The sequence below is a fragment of the Arvicanthis niloticus genome, unplaced genomic scaffold (genome assembly GCF_011762505.2).
Source record: "Arvicanthis niloticus isolate mArvNil1 unplaced genomic scaffold, mArvNil1.pat.X pat_scaffold_477_arrow_ctg1, whole genome shotgun sequence".
NCBI lineage: Eukaryota > Metazoa > Chordata > Mammalia > Rodentia > Muridae > Arvicanthis > Arvicanthis niloticus.
The window spans coordinates 1-25,386 of NW_023046111.1; the positions used below are offsets into that span (position 1 = coordinate 1).

At 54.1% G+C, this 25,386-nt stretch overlaps 1 protein-coding gene across 3 annotated transcripts; it reads right to left on the reverse strand.

Annotated features, from left to right (window-relative positions):
- Positions 1–3,688: 3,688 nt before the first annotated feature.
- LOC117702115 (rho guanine nucleotide exchange factor 16) lies at positions 3,689–24,983 on the reverse strand. Of its 3 annotated transcripts, XM_076706379.1 has the most exons (17): positions 24,863–24,983; positions 24,578–24,714; positions 17,418–17,532; positions 15,506–16,139; positions 13,266–13,311; positions 12,260–12,429; positions 10,934–10,990; positions 10,297–10,457; positions 8,096–8,248; positions 7,857–7,986; positions 7,337–7,411; positions 7,103–7,195; positions 6,513–6,664; positions 6,050–6,238; positions 5,442–5,515; positions 4,907–5,008; positions 3,689–4,239 (listed from the first exon to the last, which is right to left on the reverse strand). In XM_076706379.1, exons 4-17 carry the CDS (start codon positions 16,115–16,117, stop codon positions 4,100–4,102), a joined length of 2,154 nt encoding a protein of 717 aa, XP_076562494.1. In that variant the 5' UTR covers positions 16,118–16,139; positions 17,418–17,532; positions 24,578–24,714; positions 24,863–24,983; the 3' UTR covers positions 3,689–4,099. The 3 variants fall into 3 exon arrangements, with proteins under 3 accessions (XP_076562494.1, XP_034349311.1, XP_076562495.1); XM_034493420.2 differs by lacking the exons at positions 24,578–24,714; positions 24,863–24,983 and adding an exon at positions 23,558–23,720; XM_076706380.1 differs by lacking the exons at positions 24,578–24,714; positions 24,863–24,983 and adding an exon at positions 21,531–21,905.
- Between the last annotated feature and the right edge of the window lie 403 nt (positions 24,984–25,386).

Here is a 25,386-nt window from a genome sequence, read left to right on the forward strand (position 1 = left end):
GGGACGGGAAGGGAAAAGCAGGCTACAGGGCATGAGCAGACAGAGGTCCAGACTTCACTATGAAAGCATATGAATCTTAGGGAAACGGTAGTTCAGAGGGTTAAGGGCCTTGCCGCCAAAACAAATCTTAGTTTATTCCCAAGTGGCAGAGAGGAGATTTGACTTCTGCCAGTCCTCTGACCTCCTCCTATATACCCCCAATAAATATTGCAATTAAAGTTTTTCTTTAAGGAAAGTCATAGTATCTAGCCTGTAAGAGCCAGCTGAAGGGTAGAAATACAATCATAGCAAGAAGAGCTGGGGAAAGATTTTTTTAAAAAGTTTTTTAAAGGTTTGTTTTTAGTATTTGTGTGTGTATGTAAGTGAGGCTGGAGGCATCAGATCCCATGGGACAGGGTCTGAGCTGCCTGATGTGTGTACTGAGAATTGACTGCAGGACCTCTGGAAGAGCAGTATTGCTTTAATTGCTGGGCCATCCCCTTAGCCCCTGGGGAAGGGGTTTTACTGTTATGCAGGTGCAAAACATTGTGGCTGTCCACACACATGCACACACACACACACACATATGCATGCACACATATACACACATGTACACATGCATGAGCACACACATGGGCACACACATGCATGCACGGGTGTACATACACACAGGCATGCATGAATACATGCATGCATACACGGGTACATACATACACTTGCACACACAGGTACTCAAAAATCCAGAGCAATGGTAGCTATTACAGAGAGAGAGAAACACATTACAATGTAATGTAACACACTTCCTATAACCTGTAGGTTAGGCAAACTGAAAAGCAACGATCCAGTCTGCAAAAGCTTTAGCATGCTATGTATGTGCTTGAGATATTTGTTTATAGATACATGCCTGTGTTTGTAGGGATTCTTTATGCTCACCAACAGGGCTGTGGGTGTCATAGAGGAGGTACTGGGGTATCCAACTCGGCCCCTTCACATACTAGGCAGATGCTCTTATCACATAGCTACTGGTAAGAAACCTAAAATTCTCTCCTTTGAAGACTAACAAGCCCATGAGACCGTGGTTGATTGATTGCCTGTATGCCTGATTGATTGAGATAGGCCTTGCAGTGTAGCTCTGGCTAGTTTGGAGTTAGCTAGGTAAACCAGCTGACTTGGACTCATGTCCTGTCTCTGCTTCCCGAGTGCCGGGATTACTTACAGGTATGCACCACCGTGCCTGACCAGACTGACAGGTTTTTAAATATGAAGTGGGAAAAATAAGGTAGACGCAGCTACAGACAGTGTGCAGAGAGTTAACAAAGAATGTGACGGGCAGCTGTGTGCTAGCACCATTACAGCAGGAACGTGGACACATTTGGGGAAAAGAAAATGCTAGGATTGGCATAAGTAGAAGTTAAAGGAACTGGGGCTGGCGAGATGGTTCAGGGGGTAGTGTGGGTAATGGTGCCTGGCGACTTGAGTCCAGGACCCACATGAGGGAGACATAGGGCACTGAAGAGCTGGCTCAGACATTAAGAGCACTCGCCGCTCTTGCAGACTCTCAGAGGTCCTAGGTTCAGTTCTCAGCAATAACATGGTGGACCACAATTCTCCATAACCCCAGTTCCAGAGACTCTGACACCTTCTGGCTTTGGCAGGGTACCATGCATGAAGGTCAAGCACCCCTTCATATAAAATATTTTCTTAAAAAAGTAAAAAACTAAGGGGTAGTGGGTCACTGTGGCGTGACCGAAGAAATAATTGCTGAGCTGAACCGGAGTTGACTTCAGCCTGTATTCAGAGGCCCAGCACAGGGACAGCATTAGGGACAGGTGGCGGCTATCACTGGACAAACAGGCATAAAAAGCTCAAGAACGATGGCTTCTACACACTGGCTAAGGACATGGGAGGGAGTCCTGACCATGGCTTCACTTTCTGGAGGTCAAAGCCAGAGTCCTAAGTGAAGCAGCAAAGCCAGGGTCCTGGGGTATAGCCCCCATGTTAGTACCTCTTGTAGCCACCAGGGGGCCTGAGAGAGAAACACATCCTTACCTTGTCTTGTGGCTGGTGGTGGTAGGAGTTAGGCAGCCTGGCACACGGAGTCAGGAATGTTCTGGAAGGACTAGAAAGAATGTTCTTCCACTGTCTCTCAAGACCAGCAGCCACTGAAGTATCCATGACAGGCAATGTCACTGCAGGTGGCTCAGGATACCAGAGGGCTGGTGATCTGATCTTACTTAGCCCCAACCAGGCCACAGGCCTCCCTGGAGATAGGTAGGCTATTAGAATCCTTGATGGCCTCCTGCAAGCCCCTTGATTCTGAGTGGGCAGGGAGTCTTTTTAGTTACCCGATCTGTGATACGAAGGTCCCTGCAGCCCAGGCGGACAGGAGGGGTGGAGAGTCTCCCCAGCTGAGTGGGTGGGAAGGGTACCCCATATGATCCCCGTTATTGGAGAGGAGTGTGGAAATTACCACCAGAGAGGAGAACACATAGGATGGGCTATCTGCAGTCAGGGAGGCGAGGGGGCTGGCACTGTCACGGGGGGAAGGTTTCCTGACCTGGGCCTATACCAGATGACCTCTGTTAGTATGAGATGTCTTACTGCCCAGTGTCCACTAGCCTTGTCCACTAGCCCCTAAGGGCTGCAATATCTTTGCCCCTTGGCATCATCACTTGCCAGTCACCTGCTGCAGGAGTCTATAGTAACAACGGGTTCAGAGTCAGAGCCTCAGCCTTCCAGTCCACCTACCTCTAGCTAGAGTGTGCTTGGTGACAGCCAGCATGCCTCTCCTTGCCTTGTTCCTCGGGGGTGGGGGATCAGTAGGGGAAATAAAGCAGAGGCCACAGGAAGTTTACACCAAGGCTCCTTAGCTTCTGCCACAGGTACCTATCAGCATACACAATAGTGTCTGTGCACACAGACACCACTCGCCAGCCACCAGTGTGCTGTCCCCTACACACACACACACACACACACACACACACACACACGGCAGCTCCAAGAAAGCAGGGCACTAGGGTGAGGCAGATGGAGATGTTTATCCTTTTCAGGTTGAAGGAGGTACTAGGCCCCGCCTCAGAGTCAACCCAGCCTTGCCTTCTCACTGAACTCTGGCCCGGCCCTCCTTTCAAAGCAGCCACTCATAAGTCAGGCTGAGCCAGCACTTGGCCCTTCTGGCTGCCTGTGGCCGTGGAAGGGGCTGGCCCTCACTGTCCTGATGCACAGCTCTTCCCAGGACTAAGGGACATCACTGTCTATGTTTTCCATTTAGTGGAGACTCATCTGTACCTGTCACTTCTGTAGCAAGGTTGAGCCTGGTAGGACGGTCAGATCCTATAGTACGTGTTGGGTGCTCCATCCTAATCTAGTGCCAGCCAAGCAGAGAAAGGCACGGGCTACAGCACCAGACTGAAGGGATTGTTGGAGACACCTGAGCAGCCAGACCAACCGTGTTCACTCTTGACCCAGCCCTAGTGAGTGCGGAGGCTGCCTTTCTGGCCGGGAGATAGAGCCTAAAATCACACCAGAGTGTCCCTATTGTGTCCCAGTCCTCAGAACCCTGTGGCCAGGCTGAGCATGCAAGGTCCATCCTGTTACCATCCCTGACCACACAAGCAGAGCCTTGTGCCAGAACTAAGGATAGACATGAGACCAGTCTCCACACACCTGTTATATGCCTTGGGTTTCACTGAGGCAGGTGGCTCACACGTAAAACAAAAATTTAAAGAAATACTTTAATGTTATTGAGATCTGTAATCACCTGCCACCAGCACTGTCCTCTCAGAACGCTGGCCCTTTTTGTCCCAACTGAGATGGAGGGGTGCAGCTAGGAGATGGCCTTGTGGTGTCTTCAATGAAGGCATCAGTCCTTTATCACTGTTAGTGGTGTAGCTCAGGTGTCCAGTGAGGCCAGGCCAGGCTCCTCCCACACTGTGGGACCCCCTGGAGCTTGCCTCAAAGATGTCTAAGAAGCAGAATCTATACACGTTCCGAGTTCTGCACTCAACCGTGATCCCAGGGGAAGGATCGAAGCTGTGTCCCATGACAAACCCCTCCCACTCCTTGCGGGCAGGCAGGGCTGAAGCTGTGTCCGCCAGAGCTTGGCTTTTGAGCTGTCCAGCTACACATCCGTTTCCACCCGCAGCCGCTCCATCCTGCGCACGTTGCCTTCCACGGCCATACGGCTGGTGATGGAGTGAGCAAAGCTCTCGGGAAACCAGCCCGTCTCTCCGTCCCGGAGACGCTCGCCATATAGCCAGCCTGAATGCAGACGGGCACGTGAGAGGGGAGGCCTCGAGTCTCCACCTCTGCTCTCGAGGGTTTGAGGGCATTGGTGACTGTTGGAACTGACCACACACCTCCTGACTCGAGAGAGAGCCGCAGAGGCCTTGCTCACGGCCACACGGACTCCTGAGGGGGTTGGGGGACTGCAAGACTCTGGGAGCAGACATCCATTTGCTTGACTTAGGGCCTGTGTGATGAACTCATTTTGATCCTATGACTCTAGTACCTGTCGTGGTCCTCCATTTGGGGAAACTGAGTGTGGTGTGTATGTGTGGAGTGTGCATGTGGATTCACATACATGTGCACCCATGGTCATAATATCAGTTCCTCAGGTGCTGTCCGCTCTGTCTTTTGAGACTGTCTCTCATCACCTTGGAGCTTGACAATGAAGCTAGGCTGGCTGATCAAGGGGCCCTTAAGATTTGCATGTCTTTGCCATCTCTGGCAGTGGGATGTCACAAGCCATGTGCCACCATACCCCAAATCAGGTCCTTATGCTAATCGAGCCAGCTCCCCAACTCCCACCTTTGAGGGAGTTCTTAGGAGGGATGAGGCAGGCCAAGTGTGTGCTGGTTGCTGCAGCCCAGCACGCTCTGCAGTGTCTGCTTGACTCCCACTCACGGGTGGCCCCACCCACACTCACCGTCCTCTTCCTGAAGGACCAGAACAACGTCAGCCTGTTGCAGTGTGATCTCATCGGCCTGCTTGGCAAAGTATGCCTTGGTGACCTCCACCTGGGGCAGTTCTAGGGGGAAATGGGGAGAGCTAGGCCAGGAGTGCTCTGCTGCCCTGAGAGGACAGTAGTCCTCCCTCCCCCAGTAGTCCTCTCCCTCAGGCACATGGCACCAGCTGTCCCAGCACAAGATGGACAGCTTCCCTTGGATAAAGACTGGCCTTCCAGGGGTACAAGGCTAGACACCTGGCACCCACAGATAGACTTCTCCCCCTTAAGAGAATATCCAGGACCAGAGACGACATTTTGATGGCCCAGCTTTGTCCTATTCCTTAGACCTCAGGCCTCCTAAGAAGGACCAATAAGGTTAACCTGGGCTACCTATGCGTAGTCACAGTATGTACAGCAGGTCAAGGTCCAGCAGCCGAGTGAGGTGCCCTGGTGATGCTGTGGTGTTGCCTGAGGTCCAGACCAGCTCAACCCGAGGGCTGTAACCCACACTCACCTCCTTTGTTGGTGATATCCTGCCACTGTCTCTCCTTGTAGGTAAGTGCTGTGATCCACCGGGCCCGGTCACTCCTGGAGGCCACAGAGAGTATAGTTGAGGCCCTCCTTCTGTCTTGGGGTCATGAGCCCCTGTGTGGTACCAGTACCTGTTCTATGATCACTAACTATTCTGACCTCGCCTACTGTCCTGAGGTTTGCTGTGCTTCAGCCCCTGGTATCAATGTTGGTGCCTGATGGCAGGATGCTCCTGCCTCAGGGCCTTTGCACGGCCATGCTCTGGCTTAGCACTGTTCCTCTGTGTTTGCCGCCTCATTCCCTCCGCCCTTGGGGTTTCTACCTAAGTGGTACCTCGATGGCACGCCCATCGATCACGTGCATGCTCCCCCCCTTTTCTGCTTAAAGCTTCTTCCCTGGTTACTGGACATTACAGCAATTCATTTCTTTCCTGCGTTTTGCTTACGGCCCTGCCTGGCACTGACTAGTAAGCTCTCAGAAAACAGCTCCGCATATCCCATCCTCACCAGGCTCTGGCTCTCTCATGCAGGCACCCAAGGCAGGCACACAAGGCACGCACGCACGGCTCTCCAGTTAGATCCCATGTCTTACGCAGAGTCAGACGACAGCAGTATCTTCTCCTGGCGGCCCTCACTGTTGTGTAGCAGGTTCACTTCGAACGGGTAGGGCACGGAGGAGCTGCGGCTGCTGCCTCCTGGCAGTGAAGGCTCCGAGGGGTCCACCTTCCCGACCTGTACGTGGTCTAGCTGCGCATAGTCTTGGACCAGGTAGCTTTCCTCACTGTGGGGACACAGGAGACTCATCAGAGCCTTTCCTGCCAGGACCAGTTTATCACAAGAGTGCTTCTAACACTTGTCTCCTGGGCCTGGAGACAGAACTTCGAGGAGCTTCTGTGGCCAAGGAGGGAGAGAGCAGAGACCTGACAGAGCCCTGGCCACCCCAGATCAACTCAGGTATAGCATTGAATGCCAAGGTTGGAGGGGCTCAGGGCCGCTCCCCATCCTTCCTAATTCCCGGCTGCTCTCTGGCCTGACACCTTCAGTCCAGTGTCTACCTTTTCTTCTTGGTGACAACCAGGACATCATTGAACAGGAACAGGTAGCATGTGGGTCGGCTGCCAATTTTCCTAAAGATACTGGATTCCTCCAAGAGAAAGAGCTCCCCACGTTTCAGCAGCCAGCGGGAGGCGGAGATGAGCGGGAGGGACTAGGGATGAAGGAGATGGGACACAGCGAGGTGGGGGTGATGCAGAAGACTCCCTGCCTCCCTGAATTGAGCTTGCTGTCCCCTTTTAGGACTGAACCTTAAGGGATGGCCACTGAGTTGTCCCACAGGTACCATGGTCTAACTATACACGATGGCCGTGGCCAACACGGATTTTCTGGGCATTTGTGGAATGTTCCACCTAAACTGGCGGTGGGGGACAATCTCGGAGAGGCCTCAACACCTCCTTGCCCTTGAGTCAGGGAGGCTCAAGGGCCTCCTTCCCCACAGGGAATCCAAGGCCCAAGAAGGTCAACAGTCCTAGCTGCCCCCCTCCCCCCCCCGCCAGGCAGATCCCCGCCCCCACCCAGACCTCTTGCTCTAGCCTGTGACTCCTAAGATGGACAGCAGAGTAAGGTGTTGGGTTGGCACGGCACCTACCTTGACCTTACCGAAGTCCAGCTGCATGTGCAGCGTGTACATCTGCTCTGTGCGCTCCATCTTGTGGGCCCCCTCGTTACACTGCTTCACCAGCTGCGGGGTTGAGGTTAACACGGATTGGTCCACAGGGTGCCCCCCTTCCCGGTGGCACTGGCTTGGATCTAGTCCCTTTTCCTCTTGGGACCACAAACCGCACCCCACCCAGGGTCTTTCCTATCAGAGAAGCTGTCTCACCTTGCTGATGGCCTTCAGGGCTCGGCTGGCGGCTTTATACCGTTCGGGATGGCCTTTTGTCTTCAGGCAGAGCGTCTGGAGGAGAGAGTGGTTGGGAATTGCCTGAGCCTCTCCCAATAGGCCCTGCGTGGGGCAGAATCTGGAAGTCTGGGAGAGGGTCCTGTGGGGGCCACCAGTATGGCTACAGCTCACAAATGGCCTCTGGGGACAAGCCAGACAAGGAGATCTGGTACTACACATACCTCCCATCCTGGGGAATAGCTGTGTGGGGACCCAGAAACATTATTTCTGCAGGGCCGAGGGTGTACGTGTACATGCCTGAGTGTGTCTGTAGGCTACCGTATCATGTTAGTGACCGCAAAGTTTGCAAGATTAATCACACCGCCTTAGAGTGTTGTAATTACCCAATTACAGATCTGTTAGCATGAGGAAAGAGGTCAGAGAGGCAACACTGAAGGCGGGGCCTCCAGGTGGGTTCCCATGGCAACAGCAGCACCCAAGGCGCCCCCCCCCCACTCACATCTGTCAGCAGGGGCAGCCGGGTCACCCTCTGCATGGGGAGAATCAGGAAAGAGATCATGGGCAGGCCCCCACAGGCAGGCCGTTTCTCGATCTCCCTCAGAACTTCCCGGAAGGCTGCGTTGCTGTTCCTGCAAAGGGGGGTGGGGGTGGGGGGAACTGAGTCACTCTGACTTTGGGAAGAGGTTGGGCGGGCGGGACTTGCGTGGGGTGGGCTGGGGGTGCAGAGGCCCCACTCACGACAGCTTCTGCAGGGTACGTTGCTGGTAGACCTCGTTGGAGCAGTAGGCGACGTAAGCGTGGAAATGACGCTCGGCGTGATCCTCCAGGATGTCGCTGATGTCCTCCACACACACCTGAGCTTTGTGGCGCTGCTCCAGGGCTTCAAAGAACCTGGGGCATCGAAGTGAGGCGAGGTTGGGGGGGTAAGTGGGGGCTCGGTTTGGGCGGGTGTGTACACACACCTAGGCACATGTATACAGACAAAAACGTCCATACAGACCACTCTTGGAGGCACTGCGTAGCAAGTGCCCAGTGGGTCAGGCAGAACCTTGTGTAGGCTAGGCCACATTTCCCTGCAGAGGGCTGTCCCACAACCCTTAGGGGACCCTGTGACAGATCAGCTCTTCACATTGCCTTTGTAACACCCACCCCTGTGCTTATCCCTGGATAGATGTGAGCTCAAGGACGGATACACTGGGGCCTTAAGGGACACAGGGAGAGCCACCTCTCTCTAGGGGTAGGTCTTGAAACTAAGGTGATTCTGCCAGCCAAGTTCCCTGCAGGGCTTCACAAACTGTCCACGTGCATGGAGCCCAGCCCATATGGGAACAAGCTGGGAGGCCTGGGCTCTTGGCAGAGGTCCTGGAGAAACCACTATCCTGACTCCAGTGAGCCAGGCAGGATGGTAACAAGGTGAGCAAATGACATTAGAGGTTGGTCCAGGGTTCTCTAGGTCTTGACTGCCTGGTGTGTGGGGCCAGTAGCTGATCCTGAGCTATGTCCACCTCTCAGGCAGCTGGGAGAACTCCATCTGAGAAGACCCTTCCCAGATGTGGATGTGGGTATGGACACTTAGGGCCTCATTTCCTATAATAAGCAAGTGCAGTCTGAGAGCCAGTGGCCCTTGGGAAGCTAATGGCCCCATAAATGAACAGAAGTTGAGGCTGCCTGGACACAGGCCCACCATGCAGTTGGCAAGCTAGGCCACTCAGCTGAAATGCATAATTCCGAGGGATTCCTGGAAAGGTCTATAGAAGGGCTGGCCTCCTGCTACTGGCCCAAAATAGTGCTAATTCTCAGAGGAGACCACCGTGGATGGCCAGGGAGGAGGCTAGAGAGTCACGGCCCAGGAAAGCAATGAACATACTGAGCGATCAGAGGCTGCACAGAATCAAGGGACCACACTGGGGGCAGGAATCTGCATGAGGGTCACACACTTCCCGGGACCCTTCCCTTCCAATGAGTCAATGTGTGGGTAGTTCCCACATCCAGTCGCTGAATCTCTTACAGGAAGCCTCTGTCTCCAGGGATATGACTGGCCTGTTCCCTGCCTAAATTTCTCTGAAACTTCCTGAGGGAGAGAGCATCAAGCTGAGTAGGCCCAGCAGGGGCCAGGCTGATCCTGACATGCAGGAGCCAGCATCCTGTTTGGAGGGCCCAGCCTGTGAGCTAGCATCCTGTGACCTACTCTTTCTGACCCCACTGAGGTCTAGGCACCAGCCTCATTGGACAAACAGCGAAGCCAAGGCTAAAGGAACTGGGAGGCCTGGGGTCTCCTGGGTTGTGGCCTTAGCAGGGCATGTGCACATAAGTGTGTGCAAACACATATAAGACGACACTATGCCCAGTGCTGGGTGAGAGATCCATTGGTAGTGTGCAAAGATACATACACAGGCAGGCATGCACATGTACAAAGCACTCGTGGACTTATACACGCATTCACAGAAGCACTTGCACACTCACCACAGACACGTCCCCACCAGTCTGCAGCTACATGCCTGACCCTCCTCCGATTCTAGGCCCTGGAACTAGAGCCCAGTCTGGCCACCAGACACTGCTGGGTAGAACATGACCTGGCGCTGCAACTCGAGGCTGCCACCTGGCTGGGTGAGGATACTGTGGGCTCCTCCTGCTGCCCAGGGCTGAGGTGAGATACCCATTGGTAGTATAGGGTTATACACAAGAGAAGTGTTCTCCCTCTCCTGAGAGACTAGGATGCCCACTACCACAGTGTCCCCACAGCCAACCCTCAAGGGCTTTTACAGGTTGTCAGGCCTTCTCTCAAGCCAACGGCTGCTCCAAGCTTCCCACCATGGGTGCAATCCAGGGCCCACCCAGAGCTTACTGATATCACTACAGAGATGACCACTTGGAGGCAGGGTAAAGTGGCATCTTTGGGGACCCAGGGGACCTAGGTGTGGAAGGACAGGGTGTCTCACTTCTGACTGGCAGACATCACATCCAAGATGTTGGAGAAGAGGTGGTGGTGTTCCATCTGGGTCATAGTGGCCCTCAGCTCCCGGGACTGCAGGAACTCAGTCACCAGGATGCTCAGGCTGTGCAGATAGGAGAACTCAGACGTGAGGATCTCGAAGATGGCCTGCATGAGAAGATGATGCTCAGAATGACGGATGTGCTTGCTCTAGGAGGGAGGGAAGACTGGGGTGTGGGGCTCCTTCAGAGGGCTGTCATGACGGCCACATAGGCTACAAGCCCATATCCCTGTGTTCTCTGGCTTACCAACTCGAGCTGCATCGAGGTAGCCGGGACTTTGTTTTCTGGGGAAGAGTGAACACAGGGCCTAACACATGCTGGGCAAACCCTCTACCACTGAGCCACATTCCTCATCCCTGGCCAGGACTCTGGTCCTTCCCTGATGCTGCTTGAGGAGTTATAAGGCAGTGAGGGGACTCAGTCCTCAGCCATTTTTGTGCCTGGCCCATGAGGTAGCCAGTATGGTAGGTGAGGGAGGGTATCACTCTTGTTTCTAATTCCCAGGGCACCGTGTGGCCTGCTCCACCTCTAGGGACAGCTCGGGCTGTTGCCTGTTCAGCACACCACACCCGGTGGTCTTACCTCCTGCCTCTTCCGTTCTTCCACTGACAGTGTGTCTAGGACACCTGACTCCAGCACCTGAGGAGAACATGGGCCAACGAGCTATGAGTCACAGGTCCTACAGATGAAGTGGTACCCACCTCCATCCTCCTCTGGCCCAGGAGGACAGAGCAGCTTGGAGGAGGGAGGGAGGGAAGAACTAGGGCAGAGCCACCGCCATCAGAAGCCTTCTTCAGCTATGTCTCCTCAGCTTATCTTCCTCCCCATGGAAATCTCCCAAGACAACGCTGCTCCATCCATAGAGGCCTAGGCCAGGTCAGGAAGGTGGACAGGGAGTCCGAGGAATAGAGTCAGACTCCACCTGGGCAGCCAGGTCAGTCTTATCAGGGGAGGTACTGACTGTTATCACTTCCATGCTTCATGCCCTTGGGGCTAGTGGTCCCCAGGCTGCCTTACAGTGGCTCCTTCACACCTATGGCTATAGAGCCTGTCAGGGCAGGCTGGACCGTCACAATGGCTGGCCTCTGCAGGCTAGAGAACTAGATTCATTTGTGCTCTCCTACGTATGGGCTGGTGAGAGGCGCTGTCAACAGTGTGTGGACCCCCTGCAGCTTTCCAAGCTTGGGTAGGTCAGACTCTAAATATCAGGCAATGTTATGGGGTACAGTGTGCTGGGCCACATCCCAGATGGGGGGACTCACCTCCCTCCCCCCCCCCCCCCCCAGTTTCTAGCATCTAACAGGACAATAAATGTATACTTCTGGACCATTTCCAGTTGTGAGGCACAGTCTGCCCTGCTGTGGCCCTTGGCTGGAGGGGTCCCCACCCTCACGGGGGTCCCTCAACCCCCGGCAAGCTTCATTGTACTGAAATGAAGGAAAATCTGGGTGTCCCACCCCTTTGCCTACCACACCCACAAGCTGCAGAGGACAGGACTCACATGCCTCTAGTCACGTCCCTCATGCCACAGCCCGTATGTGCTGGGGCTACTACCATCCTGACCCTGCTTTTGACTGAGCCTTCAAAGCTTAGACAAGACCCCATTTTCAGATGTGGGAAATAAGGAGAAAGTGGAGAGGCTTCTCTCCTTATGTCTTTGTTTCTTTGGGACCTTTCCTGTCCTAATGAGATGAGGGTCCTAGGAAAGGGGTTCCTTTTGGGTAAGACTGAGCAGGGCCTCCTGCTACAGAGAAAGAAGACACACTCCAGTAGAGCCCAGCCAGCCCCACAGGGCACTGTGTATCCCCGTGGCTCTAGAATCTGTAAGGGCCCTGGGCCACTACAAGGTGAGGAAAGGAAAAGTCCTGGGGCCTCCTGTGTATTCAGGATGGGTGTGGGACTCCTTACCTCTGGGAGCTGGCTCCAGGTGAGCTGGGCAGGCCGATAGCTCTTGACCACGATGGTGGTGTCTGCTCTCTGAGTTCCCCCTGGGCTCGAGGGCTCATCCAGTATGTCATCATCAGACTCCTGACTCGTGTTCAAACCCCGCTCTCGGATCTCCTGGTACAACTGGGGGTCTGAGGAGAGAAGAGCCACCTGTCTGTAGGAGGGTTTGGGGGTGGTGTGGCCCTCCCAAAGGCCCCACAAAGCTCTCAAAAACATGCAGGCTCCGCTGTGGCCCACTGGGTCCTACAGTGGTGCAAGGCCAGCCTGGAAGAGCGTAGCAACCTAGTGTAGAATGTGGCACTGAAGATCAGGGCCAAGCTGGGTGCAGCCAGCTGTGCTTGGTCTGAGAGAGGAAGGCCGGGGTACTCAGGTGGGGTCTGAGTATGCTGGTTGCCACCCAAAAGCCAACAACCACCAGTCTCGTCTGGCATGGGCCAACCCAGTTGAGGGCACCTCTGAGCCTGTGCAGCTGCTGCCATTAGCCTGAGACTAGGACAGCACTGCAGCTCCTCACAGGGAGATCCCAGAGATTTTGTAGGGGCTTGGAGCTAACACAGCTAGGAGGGAGGGACATTCTTGCTGGAGGTCACTGTGTCTTAGAACTTCTCAGCCTCTAAGCCTCACAGCCCCAGTGGGAACAGGTAGACACAACCCAGGCTACAACTTCCTCACAAGCTGCAGTTCCCAGGAGGCTCTTTGGACTGGGAATATCCCATGCCAAGAACAAAGATGGGTGTCTGCCTCTCTAGAGGCCTGATGCCTATAAACAAATCTGGGTCTCATTGAATACTCAAGATAGTGGGGAATGGTCGGTCCTGTCCTTGGGTCACAAAGGGACCCGAGGGAACTCTACTAGTTGCAACAGTCACATCAACAACTGGGGTCTTATCTTCTCAGACCTACTCCATTCCCTGGGTTGGCCCTTCCTGGCCACGCTCAGCCCTTAGCTTCCCCGGGAACCACTTACCATCTTTGAAAGAGCCCTTGTGTGCACGTTTCCGCCCCAGAGTTTTCTGCAGATGAGAAACAGAAACCCCAGCAGTCAGTAGAGAGGGAGACGTGGGTTGGCTGCCTTTCTGTTGCTACAGTAGCCCAGAGGTTGTAAGAGATCGCCCAGTGGGAAGGGGCTTTGCAGACTTAAGAGTGTGTTCCTTAAATATTAGCTGTACAAAGTAGAGACCAAGACAGGTAAAAGCCGGAGCTCGGAGCAGGGGCCTGCTACAGGAAGGCTGCACTGGGGCAGGCGCAGGGAGGACCAACCCAGTTAAGAGGAGCTACCTGCATAGTGGGGCATGGTGGGAATGGAGCAGGGGTCTCGAGAAAACAAAACTGGGCAGACTTCTGCTGGTTAGACTCTAGCCCTGGTACTGGTTGGGGCCCCAGAAACTGAGGCAGGGGATTGGAAGGACTGAGATCTGGGGAATCCCCACTCTTGGCTGGGACACTAGGCTTTCACAGGTTCACTGGTTCCAGGAAAGAAAGTTGCTTCTGGTTCCTTAGAACCAGTTAGGGCCTGAAAACTGCACTTACATGTGTATCCTTGTGTGTGTGCGCACGTGTGTGTGTTGTGTTTATGTATCTGTGTGTTTCTGTTTCTACATGTGTCTCTATGTGTGTGGTTAAGTGTATTATGTATCTGTGTGTTTCTGTTTCTATGTGTGCCTGTGTCTCTGTGTTGTGTCTATGGGTCTGTGTGTCTCTATATGTGTGTATATGTTTGTGTGCCTGTGTCTCTGTGTTATATACATGTCTCTGTGTTATGTCTATATGTGTGTGTGACTGTGTGTTATGTCTATATGCCTGTGTGTCTCTCCATATGAGTGCCTGTGTGTGTTGTGTCTATGTCTATGTGTGTACATATCTATTTGTGTATGTCTCTCTGTATGTCAATGTGTCTGTGTGTGTGGTGTTTATGTGTCTGTGTGGCTCTGTGTGTATCTGTGTTATGTCTATGTGTCTGTGTGTCTCTCGTATGAGTGTCTCTGTGTATCTGTATGTCTCTGTGTGTGCTGTGTCTCTGTGATATAAGAGTCTCTATGTATGTATCTCTGTGTATGTATCTGTGTATCTCTGTGTGTGGCACTCCCAGTTGAGCCTGGCTTAGCTCCTTTTCACCCACCCAGCCCCCTCTCATCTCCTCCATTCCAAATCTTTCCCCAGTCCCTACTTAAGCCCTCCTGGCCCTGAGACCATGGGGAGCCCTCTCATCCTTGTGCCTCCTGCACAGTCATCTGCCAACCCTTAACACCTTCACAGTGCCCTGTCAGCATGAGAGCAGCCACAGGTTGGCACCCCAGCATGGGGCATGCAACAGACACTCAGGGATGGGTGTTCAAGATGGACTCACTACTGAGTTGAGCCACGGATGAGTGAGACTTTGGCAGGCCTGGTTCTAAGAGGCAGTGGTGCCACCGATCCCGCTCCTGAGGACCAGGCACCTCAGGTAGATGTCACACGGGGTCTGTGATAAAGGACGGCCTGGCGCCATAGGCAGAGGCCTTGCCTTAGCCATTATTGGCTTTCACAGAAGCTTGTGGTGAGCATGCTGTGTGCTGGTGGCTATCACTCTGATGCCCAAGTAAGCATGCTTTTTTCCCATGATGCTGCGAATAGCTCTTAAACATGCTCTTCCCATGATGCTGTGTACAGCTCTAAGCATGCTTTTCCCAATGCTGAATGCAGCTTGAAGCATGCTTTTCCCATGGTACTGAATACAGCTCTAAGCACACTTCCCATGATGCTTCATGCAGCTCTAAGCATGTTCTTCCCATGACGCTGCATGCAGCTCGAAGCATGCTCTTCCCATGATGCTGTATGCAGCTCTAGGCGACAAAGGGCATGTACTCATCTTTGGAGTATGCTACAGCTGGATGGTGGCCATCTTCACTTATATATGGGGAAACTGAGGCTCAGAAGTGTTAAGAATCTGTTAGGTGTCAAAAAGCCACAAAGGCCCATCTTAGGCCCTTCATGGAAGCTGACTGAGCCCTGTGCCTGGGGTGCCCCTGAGCACGTCTGAGGGAATCTCCTATCAGAGAGGCCCGGAAGCCTCCTAGCTCTGTGTGTCCTCGGAAGCAATAATATTGAACGGCCATTAAATAGAGACTCTCCCATCTGACCCTGATAAGCAGGATGGCTGGCTCCCTGCTTGAGAACCCCCTGAGCCCCTAGACACACTGCCACCCTCCTGTCACGGCAGGCCTCTACCTTATTCTTGGCTAGGTACCGGGCAGGAGGCTGAGCAGACTCCTCAGCGAGAGCCTGGAGCTTGGGGCCGAGATGGACCGAGTTCTCCTTGCTACTGAGTGGCCCCAGGCCCTTCATGGCTGCCCTGTAGGACTGGTTCCTCAGGTTGCGCTTCAGATTCCCGGCGGTAACCGTGTCCATATCCATGTCATCCAAAGAGAAGCTGGGGGCTGAGAAGAGCTGAGGACTCCGCCTTGCAGCCTCCTTGCTGAGCACGGCTGCCCCAAAGCTCTGGTGGCGGGCTGGGGACTTGGTCTTGGCCTTGCTGGCCACAGCCAAGCTCTTGGGGATGAGCTGCTGTGTGCCCATCTTGAGGGCTGCGGGGCTTTGCGTGCTGAGGATGATGGGCCGAGGCTCCTCATCTCCTGGCGTCGGAGATGATGGTGGCGGTGGCGGCGGTAGGGGTTCTGAGGCTTCTGGCTCAAAGGCAGCATTGGTTCGGGCGTTCAAGGAGCTCCGGACCATGGGGAGTCCAGGCATGGGGTTCCCATTGGCATCGAGTCTCAGTTCTGCATGGAAGCGATACTCCAGTAGTTTCTCATCCAGAGAGCTGTCAGAATACCTCTGGGACATGCTGGTGACAGCGGACGGAGGCCTAGAGAGAGGCAAGCAAGAGGTGAAAGGCTGAGAGGGGCCTTCTGCACGCAGCCTCCCTGGGCCCAGTCCTGATTCTGTTTAACATTCTTGCCTGACAGCTCCCAGGCAAGGACAGGGAGAACAGGGCTTGCTTTGGCTGGTCACCAGGACCCTCTCCTGGGAGATGGCATAGCTGGGGTCTGGGCTTACCTGAGGAGGGAGGCTATGTGTCTCAGGCAGGGATGAAGGGTCTGGTAGGAACAGTGTGTGGCTGGAATAAGCCGGAGGGACCCACCCTGATTTCCTTGGCAGGGTGCAAAGAAGGAGAGACCTGTGCTGGGCCCAGAAGCTACATAGACCAGACCAGAATCTTGGCTAGTCCCCTTATTGATGTGCGGGCACTTTGTGCATGGTTTTCATGGAGACAGTTATGGTTTCCTGAGACTGTAGCCAGTGCTGTGGATGTGACCATGGCCCTGATTGGCTCTGCACTCTTGCTAAGGGGATGCCTGACCCTGACCAACATGAGGAAGAGCAAGCAGGATGGACGATAGAAAGAGAAGAAACTCTCTGCCTGACCATGGCCTTCCTGCTCAGTGGCTGTCCACCTCAGAAGCAGCAGAGCCAGGATCCGAGCGAAGCCTGGCTGCTTCCCCTTCTCTGGCTGAGCAGTTTCCACAGGGCTGGGACTGGCTACAAGCCTCCCCTTACAACACTCTCCAATACACATTTGTACTTTCTGAAGTTGGGGTCCACAATCCCAGTCTTAGGAGTCCAAGGTGAACCCTGGGTCAGGGTGCAGGTGAGACAGTAGCAGGATCTTCAACCTGAGTCATGGCCGAGTGGGTTCACTGCCTGGTGACAGCCACCACCAATATGTGATTCCTCAGCCACTACACCCATCCACCTCAGCAGCTCACGTGCCTGAGGCCCGTCTCTGACTTTTTTACCCTCAGCATTGACTTGCCCCCGGTCTGCCACCCTGGACCATCAATAGCAGGCAGCCCTGAGCAGTGCCTTCCAGAATATTCTATCTCCTTCTACAGTACTAGCATTTTCTGTTCCCTTGGTCCAACACAGTCTAAGGCTGGGCTTTGGCTAACAGGGAAGAAGTGGTGTCCCTTCTTGGCAGGGAATCCCACTGGCCTGTGACTTGGAGACTGAGGTGAACAGAGCTACGGCCTGGATACAGCAGGAGCCGGCGTAAAGACTGGTCTGGAAGAAGCACCTTGTGGGGACCAGTCATTAACACTGACTAATCTGCTGAGGGTCAGCTGTCCACGGCGCTATCGCTTACCTCCGTGACTGGGGGGAGGATCCTCCACACTTATCAGCAGCTGCCCTGTTGGGGGCCTGGAAACCTGGGGTTCTCAATGATTAAAGATGCCACCTCTCAGTTTCAATCTTCAAATCTGCAAAATGGGCTCAGTAAAAACAATGTCCTCACTTGGGGATATCCTACCAGGGTCCTAAATGACCCGCAGAATCCATTCAAACATCCCTGACTGGCTGCCAAGGGTCATAAAGCAGCCGCCAAGGCTTCTCTGAACCAAACAGCATCCCTGACATCTCTGGCATCCTACAATGCTTCACTGATAAGACAGGCCAGCACTCAAGAGACTCTGTAATGTGAAGTTTCCAGGGGGAATCTTTCTTTTGAAAAAAAAAAAAAAAATTCCCAGGCTAAAGAGATGGCTCAGCGGTTAAGAGCACTGACTGCTCTTCCAGAGGTCCTGAGTTCAATTCCCAGCAACTACATGGTGGCTCACACCATCTGTAATGGGATCAGATGCCCTCTTCTGATATGTCTGGAAACAGCTACAGTGTACTCATATAAATAGATAAATCTTGAGAGAGAGAGAGAGAGAGAGAGAGAGAGAGAGAGAGAGAGAAATTCCCTGTTTTTTTTTTTCTAAAAAACAAAGGAGCCCAACATAGAGGAAGCCTCATATGCTCAGGACCTCTATATAGATTGAAATGACTTGAGCCTATAGGCCACCCTGCAAAACCTCAGCACCGAAGAGGCTGGGGCAGGAAGCTCTTGAGGTTGAGGCTAGCCTGGGTCACATACACAGTGAGACATCTCATCAAAACCCAACAACCCCGAATCCCAATTGATAAGAGCCTCGGTAAAAGGACCCATGTCACTTGCCTACATTGGGTCACAATGACCCCTTGTCATTTGCCCTGGGGACTGTTCCAGGATCAGCTCTCAAGGTATGGTACCTACCTGCCCTGCCTGACAGATGGACTGAACTGGGTGGGAAGCAACAGCTACCCTTAGGGTTACCCGACCGGGGGTGAGGACCAGGGCTGTTTGGATGGGGTTCAGAGCCTCAGGAACTGGTGACTCTCTGGCCTTCAGGAAGCTTATAACCACCCCTGGAGTTCCAGGCAGGTCACACAGCTCCATCTTACCCCACATTTCAGACTCCAGAATGGTGCCAAGACTGCCCAGAAGTCCCCCTTGAAGGGGACAGAGCAGGACTGGCCACACTGCTCATATTGAGTCACACTGCTAGACCAAGTGCAAGCACCCAGGAAGCCAGTTGTGTCCCAGCTCACTCCTGGAAGTCCCAGGTTCTTCTAGCATTTAGCTCTTGGCTAAAATTATCCCAAGAAGTTGAGTGTATCTGAGCCTAGCTGGCCCCAGGGAGGGGCAGGCTGGGGCCTAGTACCCCAAAGGGAGGGTGCATTCCTAAGGACATTCCAAATCATGGCTGAGGATGATAGCAGTCACAGTCACATAAGGCCTCCCCCGGGAGCTGGCATCTGTCACAAATGTGTGGTGTGGGGTCCCACGCCCTTAATTAGTCTGGTTTACCAAAGCCTGGAGAGGTTAGTTTAGCTGTCTTCTGATGGCCTAGAATGGACTTCTCACCGATCTGTTTACACAGGGATCATTTCAACTAGAAAGTACAGACCACACAGAAGGGCCCCGTGTCATTACTTGACCTCCTCTCCTACAGGCAGAACGTCCATCATTCCTAAGCTCAAGCTTGCAGGATAGCATGGCCCCTGGCAGGGCCGTGGCCTCACCCAGCAGAGGGCAAAGTCCATTGCAGGCCTGAAGGTGCCCAAAGGGAACCTGTCGGGTGAGCCATTCCTGGGGTGGTTTTTGTTCCCAGGCTGGCACCACACCCACAGGCCTGGCAAACAGCCTGCCTGGGACCCCAAGAGAGCAGGGCTGATGACTTCCGGTTCCGTCCTGTCAAACAACACTGAAATGCCTGCTGGACACATCCTGAAGCTGTCTAGGCAGCTCTTCTGATTGCCATTGTCTGGAGGGGGCTGGGCTGCCAGCCTTACACAGCATAGCTGCAGGGCTCCATGCTGGGGGTGGGGGGCATGAGGCCGGCCTGGTTGTTAATCATTTCTATGCCCAGCTCCCTTGTTAATTCCCGCTCCCAGCCGTCCAGTTTTGCGGTTTCCATGCTCCTTCAGAGTCTGGCTCCTTTGTGCAGGAGACACTTCAGGGTTGAGTGGATGGGCTCGGCTTTGGCTATCCTCTGACCACCAGGGAAACAAACCTCGGGCATCGTCTCAGGAAGGAGTTGGGGGCAGGCTTTAATGTCTTTAAATCCTTTTAAAAATATTTGCTTATTTAGGTGTGTTTGCACGCATGCATGTGTGTATGTATGCATGTATGCATGCTAAGTGCCTACAAAGGTCAGAAGGGGGATAAGACCCACTGAAACTGGAGTTAAAGAGCCACTGTGCAAACCCAGGTCCTTTTGCAAGAATGAATGATCTTAACTATTGAGCCATCTCTCCAGCCCTAGATTTTTTTTTTTTTTTTTTTTTTTTTTTTTTTTTTTAACTTTTGAGATAAGGTCTCGCTGTGCATCCCTGGCTGGTCTGAATTCTATACATAGACCCTCAGGCCTCAAACTCAGAGATCTGCCTGCCTCTCCCTCCCAAGTGCTGGGAGTAAAGGTGTTGCCACCAAGCCTGGCAGGGGGTAGATTTCTGACAGTCAGGTCTTTCTCTCTTCCTTCTTAGACTGGTGGCTGGGAAGGTTTAGCTTTCCCATTGGGGATAACTTCCCTCGCCTCTCTTCTTGCTGCTGTTAAGGCCACTTGGTACCCTCTGGTACCTTTCCTTTCCTCCAGACTGGCTGGCTTCTCACTCTTGGTTCACCAAGACACTGCACACAGGGGCCTCAGATTCTCCTAGTGGGGCTCCAGGGAATACCCACCATAGCCAGACGTTAGACCTTGCAGGCTCCTTATGGGCCAGGGATATGTCATCTCTGTCTCCTAGGCACCCCCAGGCTCACGGGACAGGGAGCATGGAAGCACCTCCAAGACACCTTCTGCAGAGCTCTAACTGGTGTCTGGATACTCTCCCTCAATCTGAGCTTTTGGGACTCAGGGACAATTTCTTCCAAGTACCCCTATAAACACCAGGGCTCAATTCCCACAATGATGCTGGCGCTTTCTCTGTCCTGGGCCCCACCTTGTGTCTCACTGAAGAGGCTCTGGTGCTCTGTGAGAAATAACTTACCCAGAAGTTCTGATTAAGGTGGAACAGAAACTGGATCAGAGCCACTCAGCAAACCCACCTGCCACAGTGAAGGTGACTCTTAGCTGTCTCTGCTCAGGGTGGGCTGGAAATGGCCCCATGATTGAGGCCTTAGAACCTACAGCCCATGTTCTTTTTGCCACACTAGCCCTCCATGGGAACAAATCCTGGGTCACAGAACCATGGGGCAGGATACCATTAGAGCCAGTGAGATCTTGACAGACATCTCAGGGGACCACTGTGGGTGTGGTCCTGGATAGGTGGGTCTCATCTCTCTGCACCTGGTCCTCTGCCCTCCTTCCCTTTCAGGCAGATCAGCTTCCCACAAGTCTTGTAGGTACCTATGCTGCCTATTCTAGTCCCCTAAACCTGATTTCTTCCTAGCCTGAGCCTGTTGCAGCTGGTTACACCTGGTCATAGGAACCCAAAACTGCCCTGAATCTGAGACTTTAAGCCCTGCTCGAGGCCCTCCATCACCAGCTCTGAGGCTGGGCCATCTTTACCTGGAGCCTCAGCCAACCCACAATGGTGGCCTTGTGCTTGGGGGTATCCTGACTGGCTGAGCAGGAGACTTGAGTCTACCCATACCAGCTAGCTCCATTTGTCAGGTGTGTGTTAGGGGCGGGGACAAGTGCTGAGCTCAGAGGATCTCACCTGAGAGCAGTTTGCCCACCTGGAGACAACTTGTAACATTTAAGACACTGATGATCACACCAGTGGGTATTCCTGAGGCCCGAGGCCAGGATGCCGGGAGCAGCAGAGCACAGAGCAGCCTGTAACAGCCAACTGGAACAAACGGCCCCAGAGCTGAGGTGGGGAAAACCCGGATCACAGCTAGCCACTCCTCACATACCTGGTGCATCCAGTCTTAGCCCAAGATACCCACCTATCACTTCCTTCACCTTCCATAAGCCGAAGGAGCCCAAACACAGGGCAGGCTTTCCTAAAGAAGCATAGGTTGAGGCGGCAGAGTCTTGACCTGACGGGAGACCTGGTGTCAGGCCTCCACTGCCCAGTTTACCAGTTGAAATACGGGCCTACAGAAGGTATCCTCTAGCGGGCTATGACTTCAACCTCTCCCCAAACTTCTCTAGCAGGCAGTGAGAAGCCAGGACAGAGGGAATGTGACCTGCCTGGGTCAAGCCCCAGCCGGTGAGAGCACAAGAGGAGGAGCCAAGCTCTGAGGCCCTATCTTGACCTAGATGGTTGTCCTCAAACCAGGAACTGGATACGGATGACAGGATTCTGGACTCAGGATGCTTCAGAGAAGCAGTCACCTAAGCAGAGTGTCACAGAAAGGAGAGTGAGTGAACTCAGGTAATGGCAGGATGGATCTGGAAACCGAAACCAAAACCAAACCTCCAGACCAGGTGATTAACAGAAACGCAAGCCACCATCTTCCATGCAGCACACCTGAGAGTGTCTGTCTGCAGAGTTTGGAACTTCAAGCGGCTGCCTCACCTCAGGACTAGGCTTCCTTGTGGGAGGTGTAACACTGGAGGCATCCCTGGAATAACCCTAACTCTAGCCCTAACAAGTTTCTTGCTACTGGGCTGGAGAGATGGCTCAACAGAAAAGAGCACCAGCTGCTCTTGCAGAGTGCTTGGGTTCAAATCCCAGCACCCACGTGCTAGGTCATAACTATCTGTAACTCATCACAACCCCAGGGGAATCCAATGACCTCTTAGACTTCCATGGGCACCAGGCATGCCTGCGGTGCGCGCGCGCACACACACACATACATACATATATACATACACACACACACACATACATACATACATACATACATACATACATACATACATACATCTTTAAAAACAAACAAGCCAGGAGGTTCTGGCTTTAGGTACTTGGAGGAGGTGGTGGCAGAGAGCCTCTACCTAGCTCTCCTCACCTTGTTCTCTGGCTGAGTCCTTACTTCTTCAAAGAAGCCCAGAGACCCTTCCCTCTACCAGGCCATGCTGTGAGCTCATGGCCAGAGGCTTCTCTCTGGACCATGGGCAGATAGAAGCATGTCCCCAGAAGGGAACACAGCAGCGGGGCATTCAATCAATGAAACTCTGATGGGTAAACTGAGGCGCCAGGCTGGGAGGCTAAAGCGGCTTGCCTGAATTCACAAACAGAAACTTTCAAGCCGGGTGCTCATACACCCGGGTAGGAAGCCAGTGCTATCAGAGCATGCACACCGGCATACAGTCAGAATGGTCCCACACAGCACCTGAGACCTTGCAGCTGGTCACTCAAGTGACAAACGCACCCAAGCATCCACTTAGCTACCAGCTCCTGTCTGGGCTCCAGGAGATCTCATCTTGGCGGCTACCAACTCAGATCCCAGCCCCTGGGACCAGGCCCATGCCCAGGTTCATCTTTCTCGCTCAACCTCAAATAGATCCCAGCTCCTGATTTACAGATATGGGGACCAAGGAAGGGGTTGGGGACAGGTGCCCACCACCGTCCAGTCTGTAAGTCGCACCCGCTGCTTTCGGGGCAGCCCCCTCCAACTGGAAGGCACTGTGGAGCCTGGCTAGAGGACTAGACACCAAAGCCACCAAGGTGGGGAAAGGGCACGAAGGGGTCAGGCCACTCATTCTTGGAGCCTATCTAAACAGATCGTCTTTCTAGCTACCGGAAGAGTCACTTCCACGCCCCCTCGGGACTTCCCAGGAGTCTCTGCGATCTAGTGTCTAACCAGGTCCGCTGCAAAGTGTCCCTTGGACTGTGGCTCAGGGCAGCTAGTAGGCTCCAGATCCCCGGCTTGCAACCCCAGCGAGAGGGCGGGGCTGGAGCGGAGGGGCGCGACGTTGTCGTTGAGGTCGGGAGGGGCTGGAGCGGAGAGGGGAGTGGAGCAGTGGTGCTCCGGGCGCCCCAGGTGATCTTCCCCTCGGCTGACTCTCCAGTCCCCAGACTCACCTGTGCGCGCGGCCGAGGGGCGGCCGGGCGGGTGCAGCCTGCAGTGCCGCTGGGTCCCCGCGTCCCGGGGCCGGCCGGTCCCGCCCTCTCTACTTCCTGCGCGGCGGGCGAGCGGGCGGAGCCGGGGCCAGGTGGGCTCCGCCGGCGGCTGCGCGGCCGGAGGGCGGGTCACTCCCTGGGCACCTGCCGCCTCACCTGGCCGCGCCCGCTGCGTCACCGCTCTACCTCGGTCCACCTGCGTTCACGTGACCCGTCTGGTGGTTCGGGCCGGAGTCCGCCCTCGGGTACGGTCTACCCTCCCTCCCGCTCCTATCTCCGATTCCCTCCTGCGCCTCTCTCCCAGCTCCGCCGCCTCCTCCAGGAAGCCTTCTGAGAAATCCCGGGCCTGCGGGAACCTGTTTGTTGACAGAAGGTCACACCCTCTGCATTCTTTGCAGCTGGCTGCTTCTGGGCAGCCCTGGCCAGGATCTTAAAAAAAAAAAAAAAAAAAAAACCAAAAAACAAAAAACACCTTTCGTGGTATAACCTATCCACCACCACCCGATTTTACAGAGAACTCTGACGGCTGGAAATTCTGCTGGCCACACAGATCCTGCCGTGGTTCTCCTGAGCTCAGGAAAACAGCCGCCAAGCCTATGTAGTTGTCCTCAAGAATGAGGAGGTAACAACGACCCCCATGTGGGCTTTAGGGGGTCAGGGTCCTCGTGTGGAAAAGGGTGAGGTCTTCACCATTGCCTTCCAAAGTGCGATCAAACCTGAGATCCCAAGGGTGGCTCAGATCAAGGGAGAGAGGAGTAGGGCAGGCAAGAGTGCAAGGGCCAAGAAATGGAGGGAACTTGTCCAGGGGGCAGCCTGAGGCTGGGGACAGAGAGCACAGAGCAGGGTGGGATAGAGGCAGAAGCTGGGAGTGTCCAGCTTCCACCCCAGAGTGGGGTCCTCTTAAAGGCAGTATGGTCACAACTGGACTGACCCGGCCCTGACCACTCCTGCATCTGCAGGGTATGGTCAGTCCAGACTCACCTTCCCCAGGCTGTCTGAGGTTCCTGAGAGCTGGGGTTACAGGCAGACATCATGACAGCTGCCAACATTGGATTCAGGTGGTTTGATATCCCCAAGACACCTCAGACCATGGCCATCAGAGCAGAACCTCAACCACGCTGGAAGAAGAGAGAATGGTGAGAAGCGTGTCCATGGAGACCATATCTGCCTAGGCTGTGCGTGACAGGAACACAGTGAATGTCTGGTGACCTGGGTGTAACCCAAGGTCCTGAGACACAGCCAGTACTAGTCCCCATCCTGACCCACCTTTGTCATCTGTTTTCCAGGAAAGACCTATGACCTCACACCACGGCGCTCACACACAGTTCTCCATGCAGTGTAGCATCCCTGACAGAGGTGATGCCGGAGACTCTGGGTTGGCACTTTCTTGGCCAACAGTGTGTGTGGGGGTGTGCCCTGCTGGCACACCACTGCCTGTACCCTGGTCTTCCTATGCCCTCAGCCTTGAAGTTGGGTGGTTTGGTTATGCCATCCTCTGCTCTTTCCGGTGCGATAACATCTGGGCAGGGCACTAGTTGGCCACAAGGCCAGGCCCAAATGGGCGCCAGTCACACTGGAAGGAGGAGAGGAGCCCAGAGTGACCTGTGGACCAAGGCCTGGGGCCCAGCTGCTGCGCTGCTAGACAGCTCCTGGGAAAAGTGGCTTGTTGCTGACCCCTTGAGGCCATTGTGTGGTATTGCACCTACCAAGCCAACCCTCACTTCCCAGCAAGATCTTGCAGGTCAGCTCTTGCATGGCAGGATGTCATCAAGGCCCCCTTAGTGTCTGAC

What these genes read in the sequence shown, in the direction of transcription:
- LOC117702115 (XM_076706379.1), bottom strand. Translation starts at nt 16,117, where the DNA reads ATGTCCCAGAGGTATTCTGACAGCTCTCTGGATGAGAAACTACTGGAG. An exon ending in CCCTGAAGGCCATCAGCAAG is followed by an intron (nt 7,196 to 7,336) that starts GTGAGACAGCTT and finishes TCAACCCCGCAG; the next exon opens with CTGGTGAAGCAGTGTAACGA. An exon ending in GGATATCACCAACAAAGGAG is followed by an intron (nt 5,009 to 5,441) that starts GTGAGTGTGGGT and finishes ATTTCCCCCTAG; the next exon opens with AACTGCCCCAGGTGGAGGTC.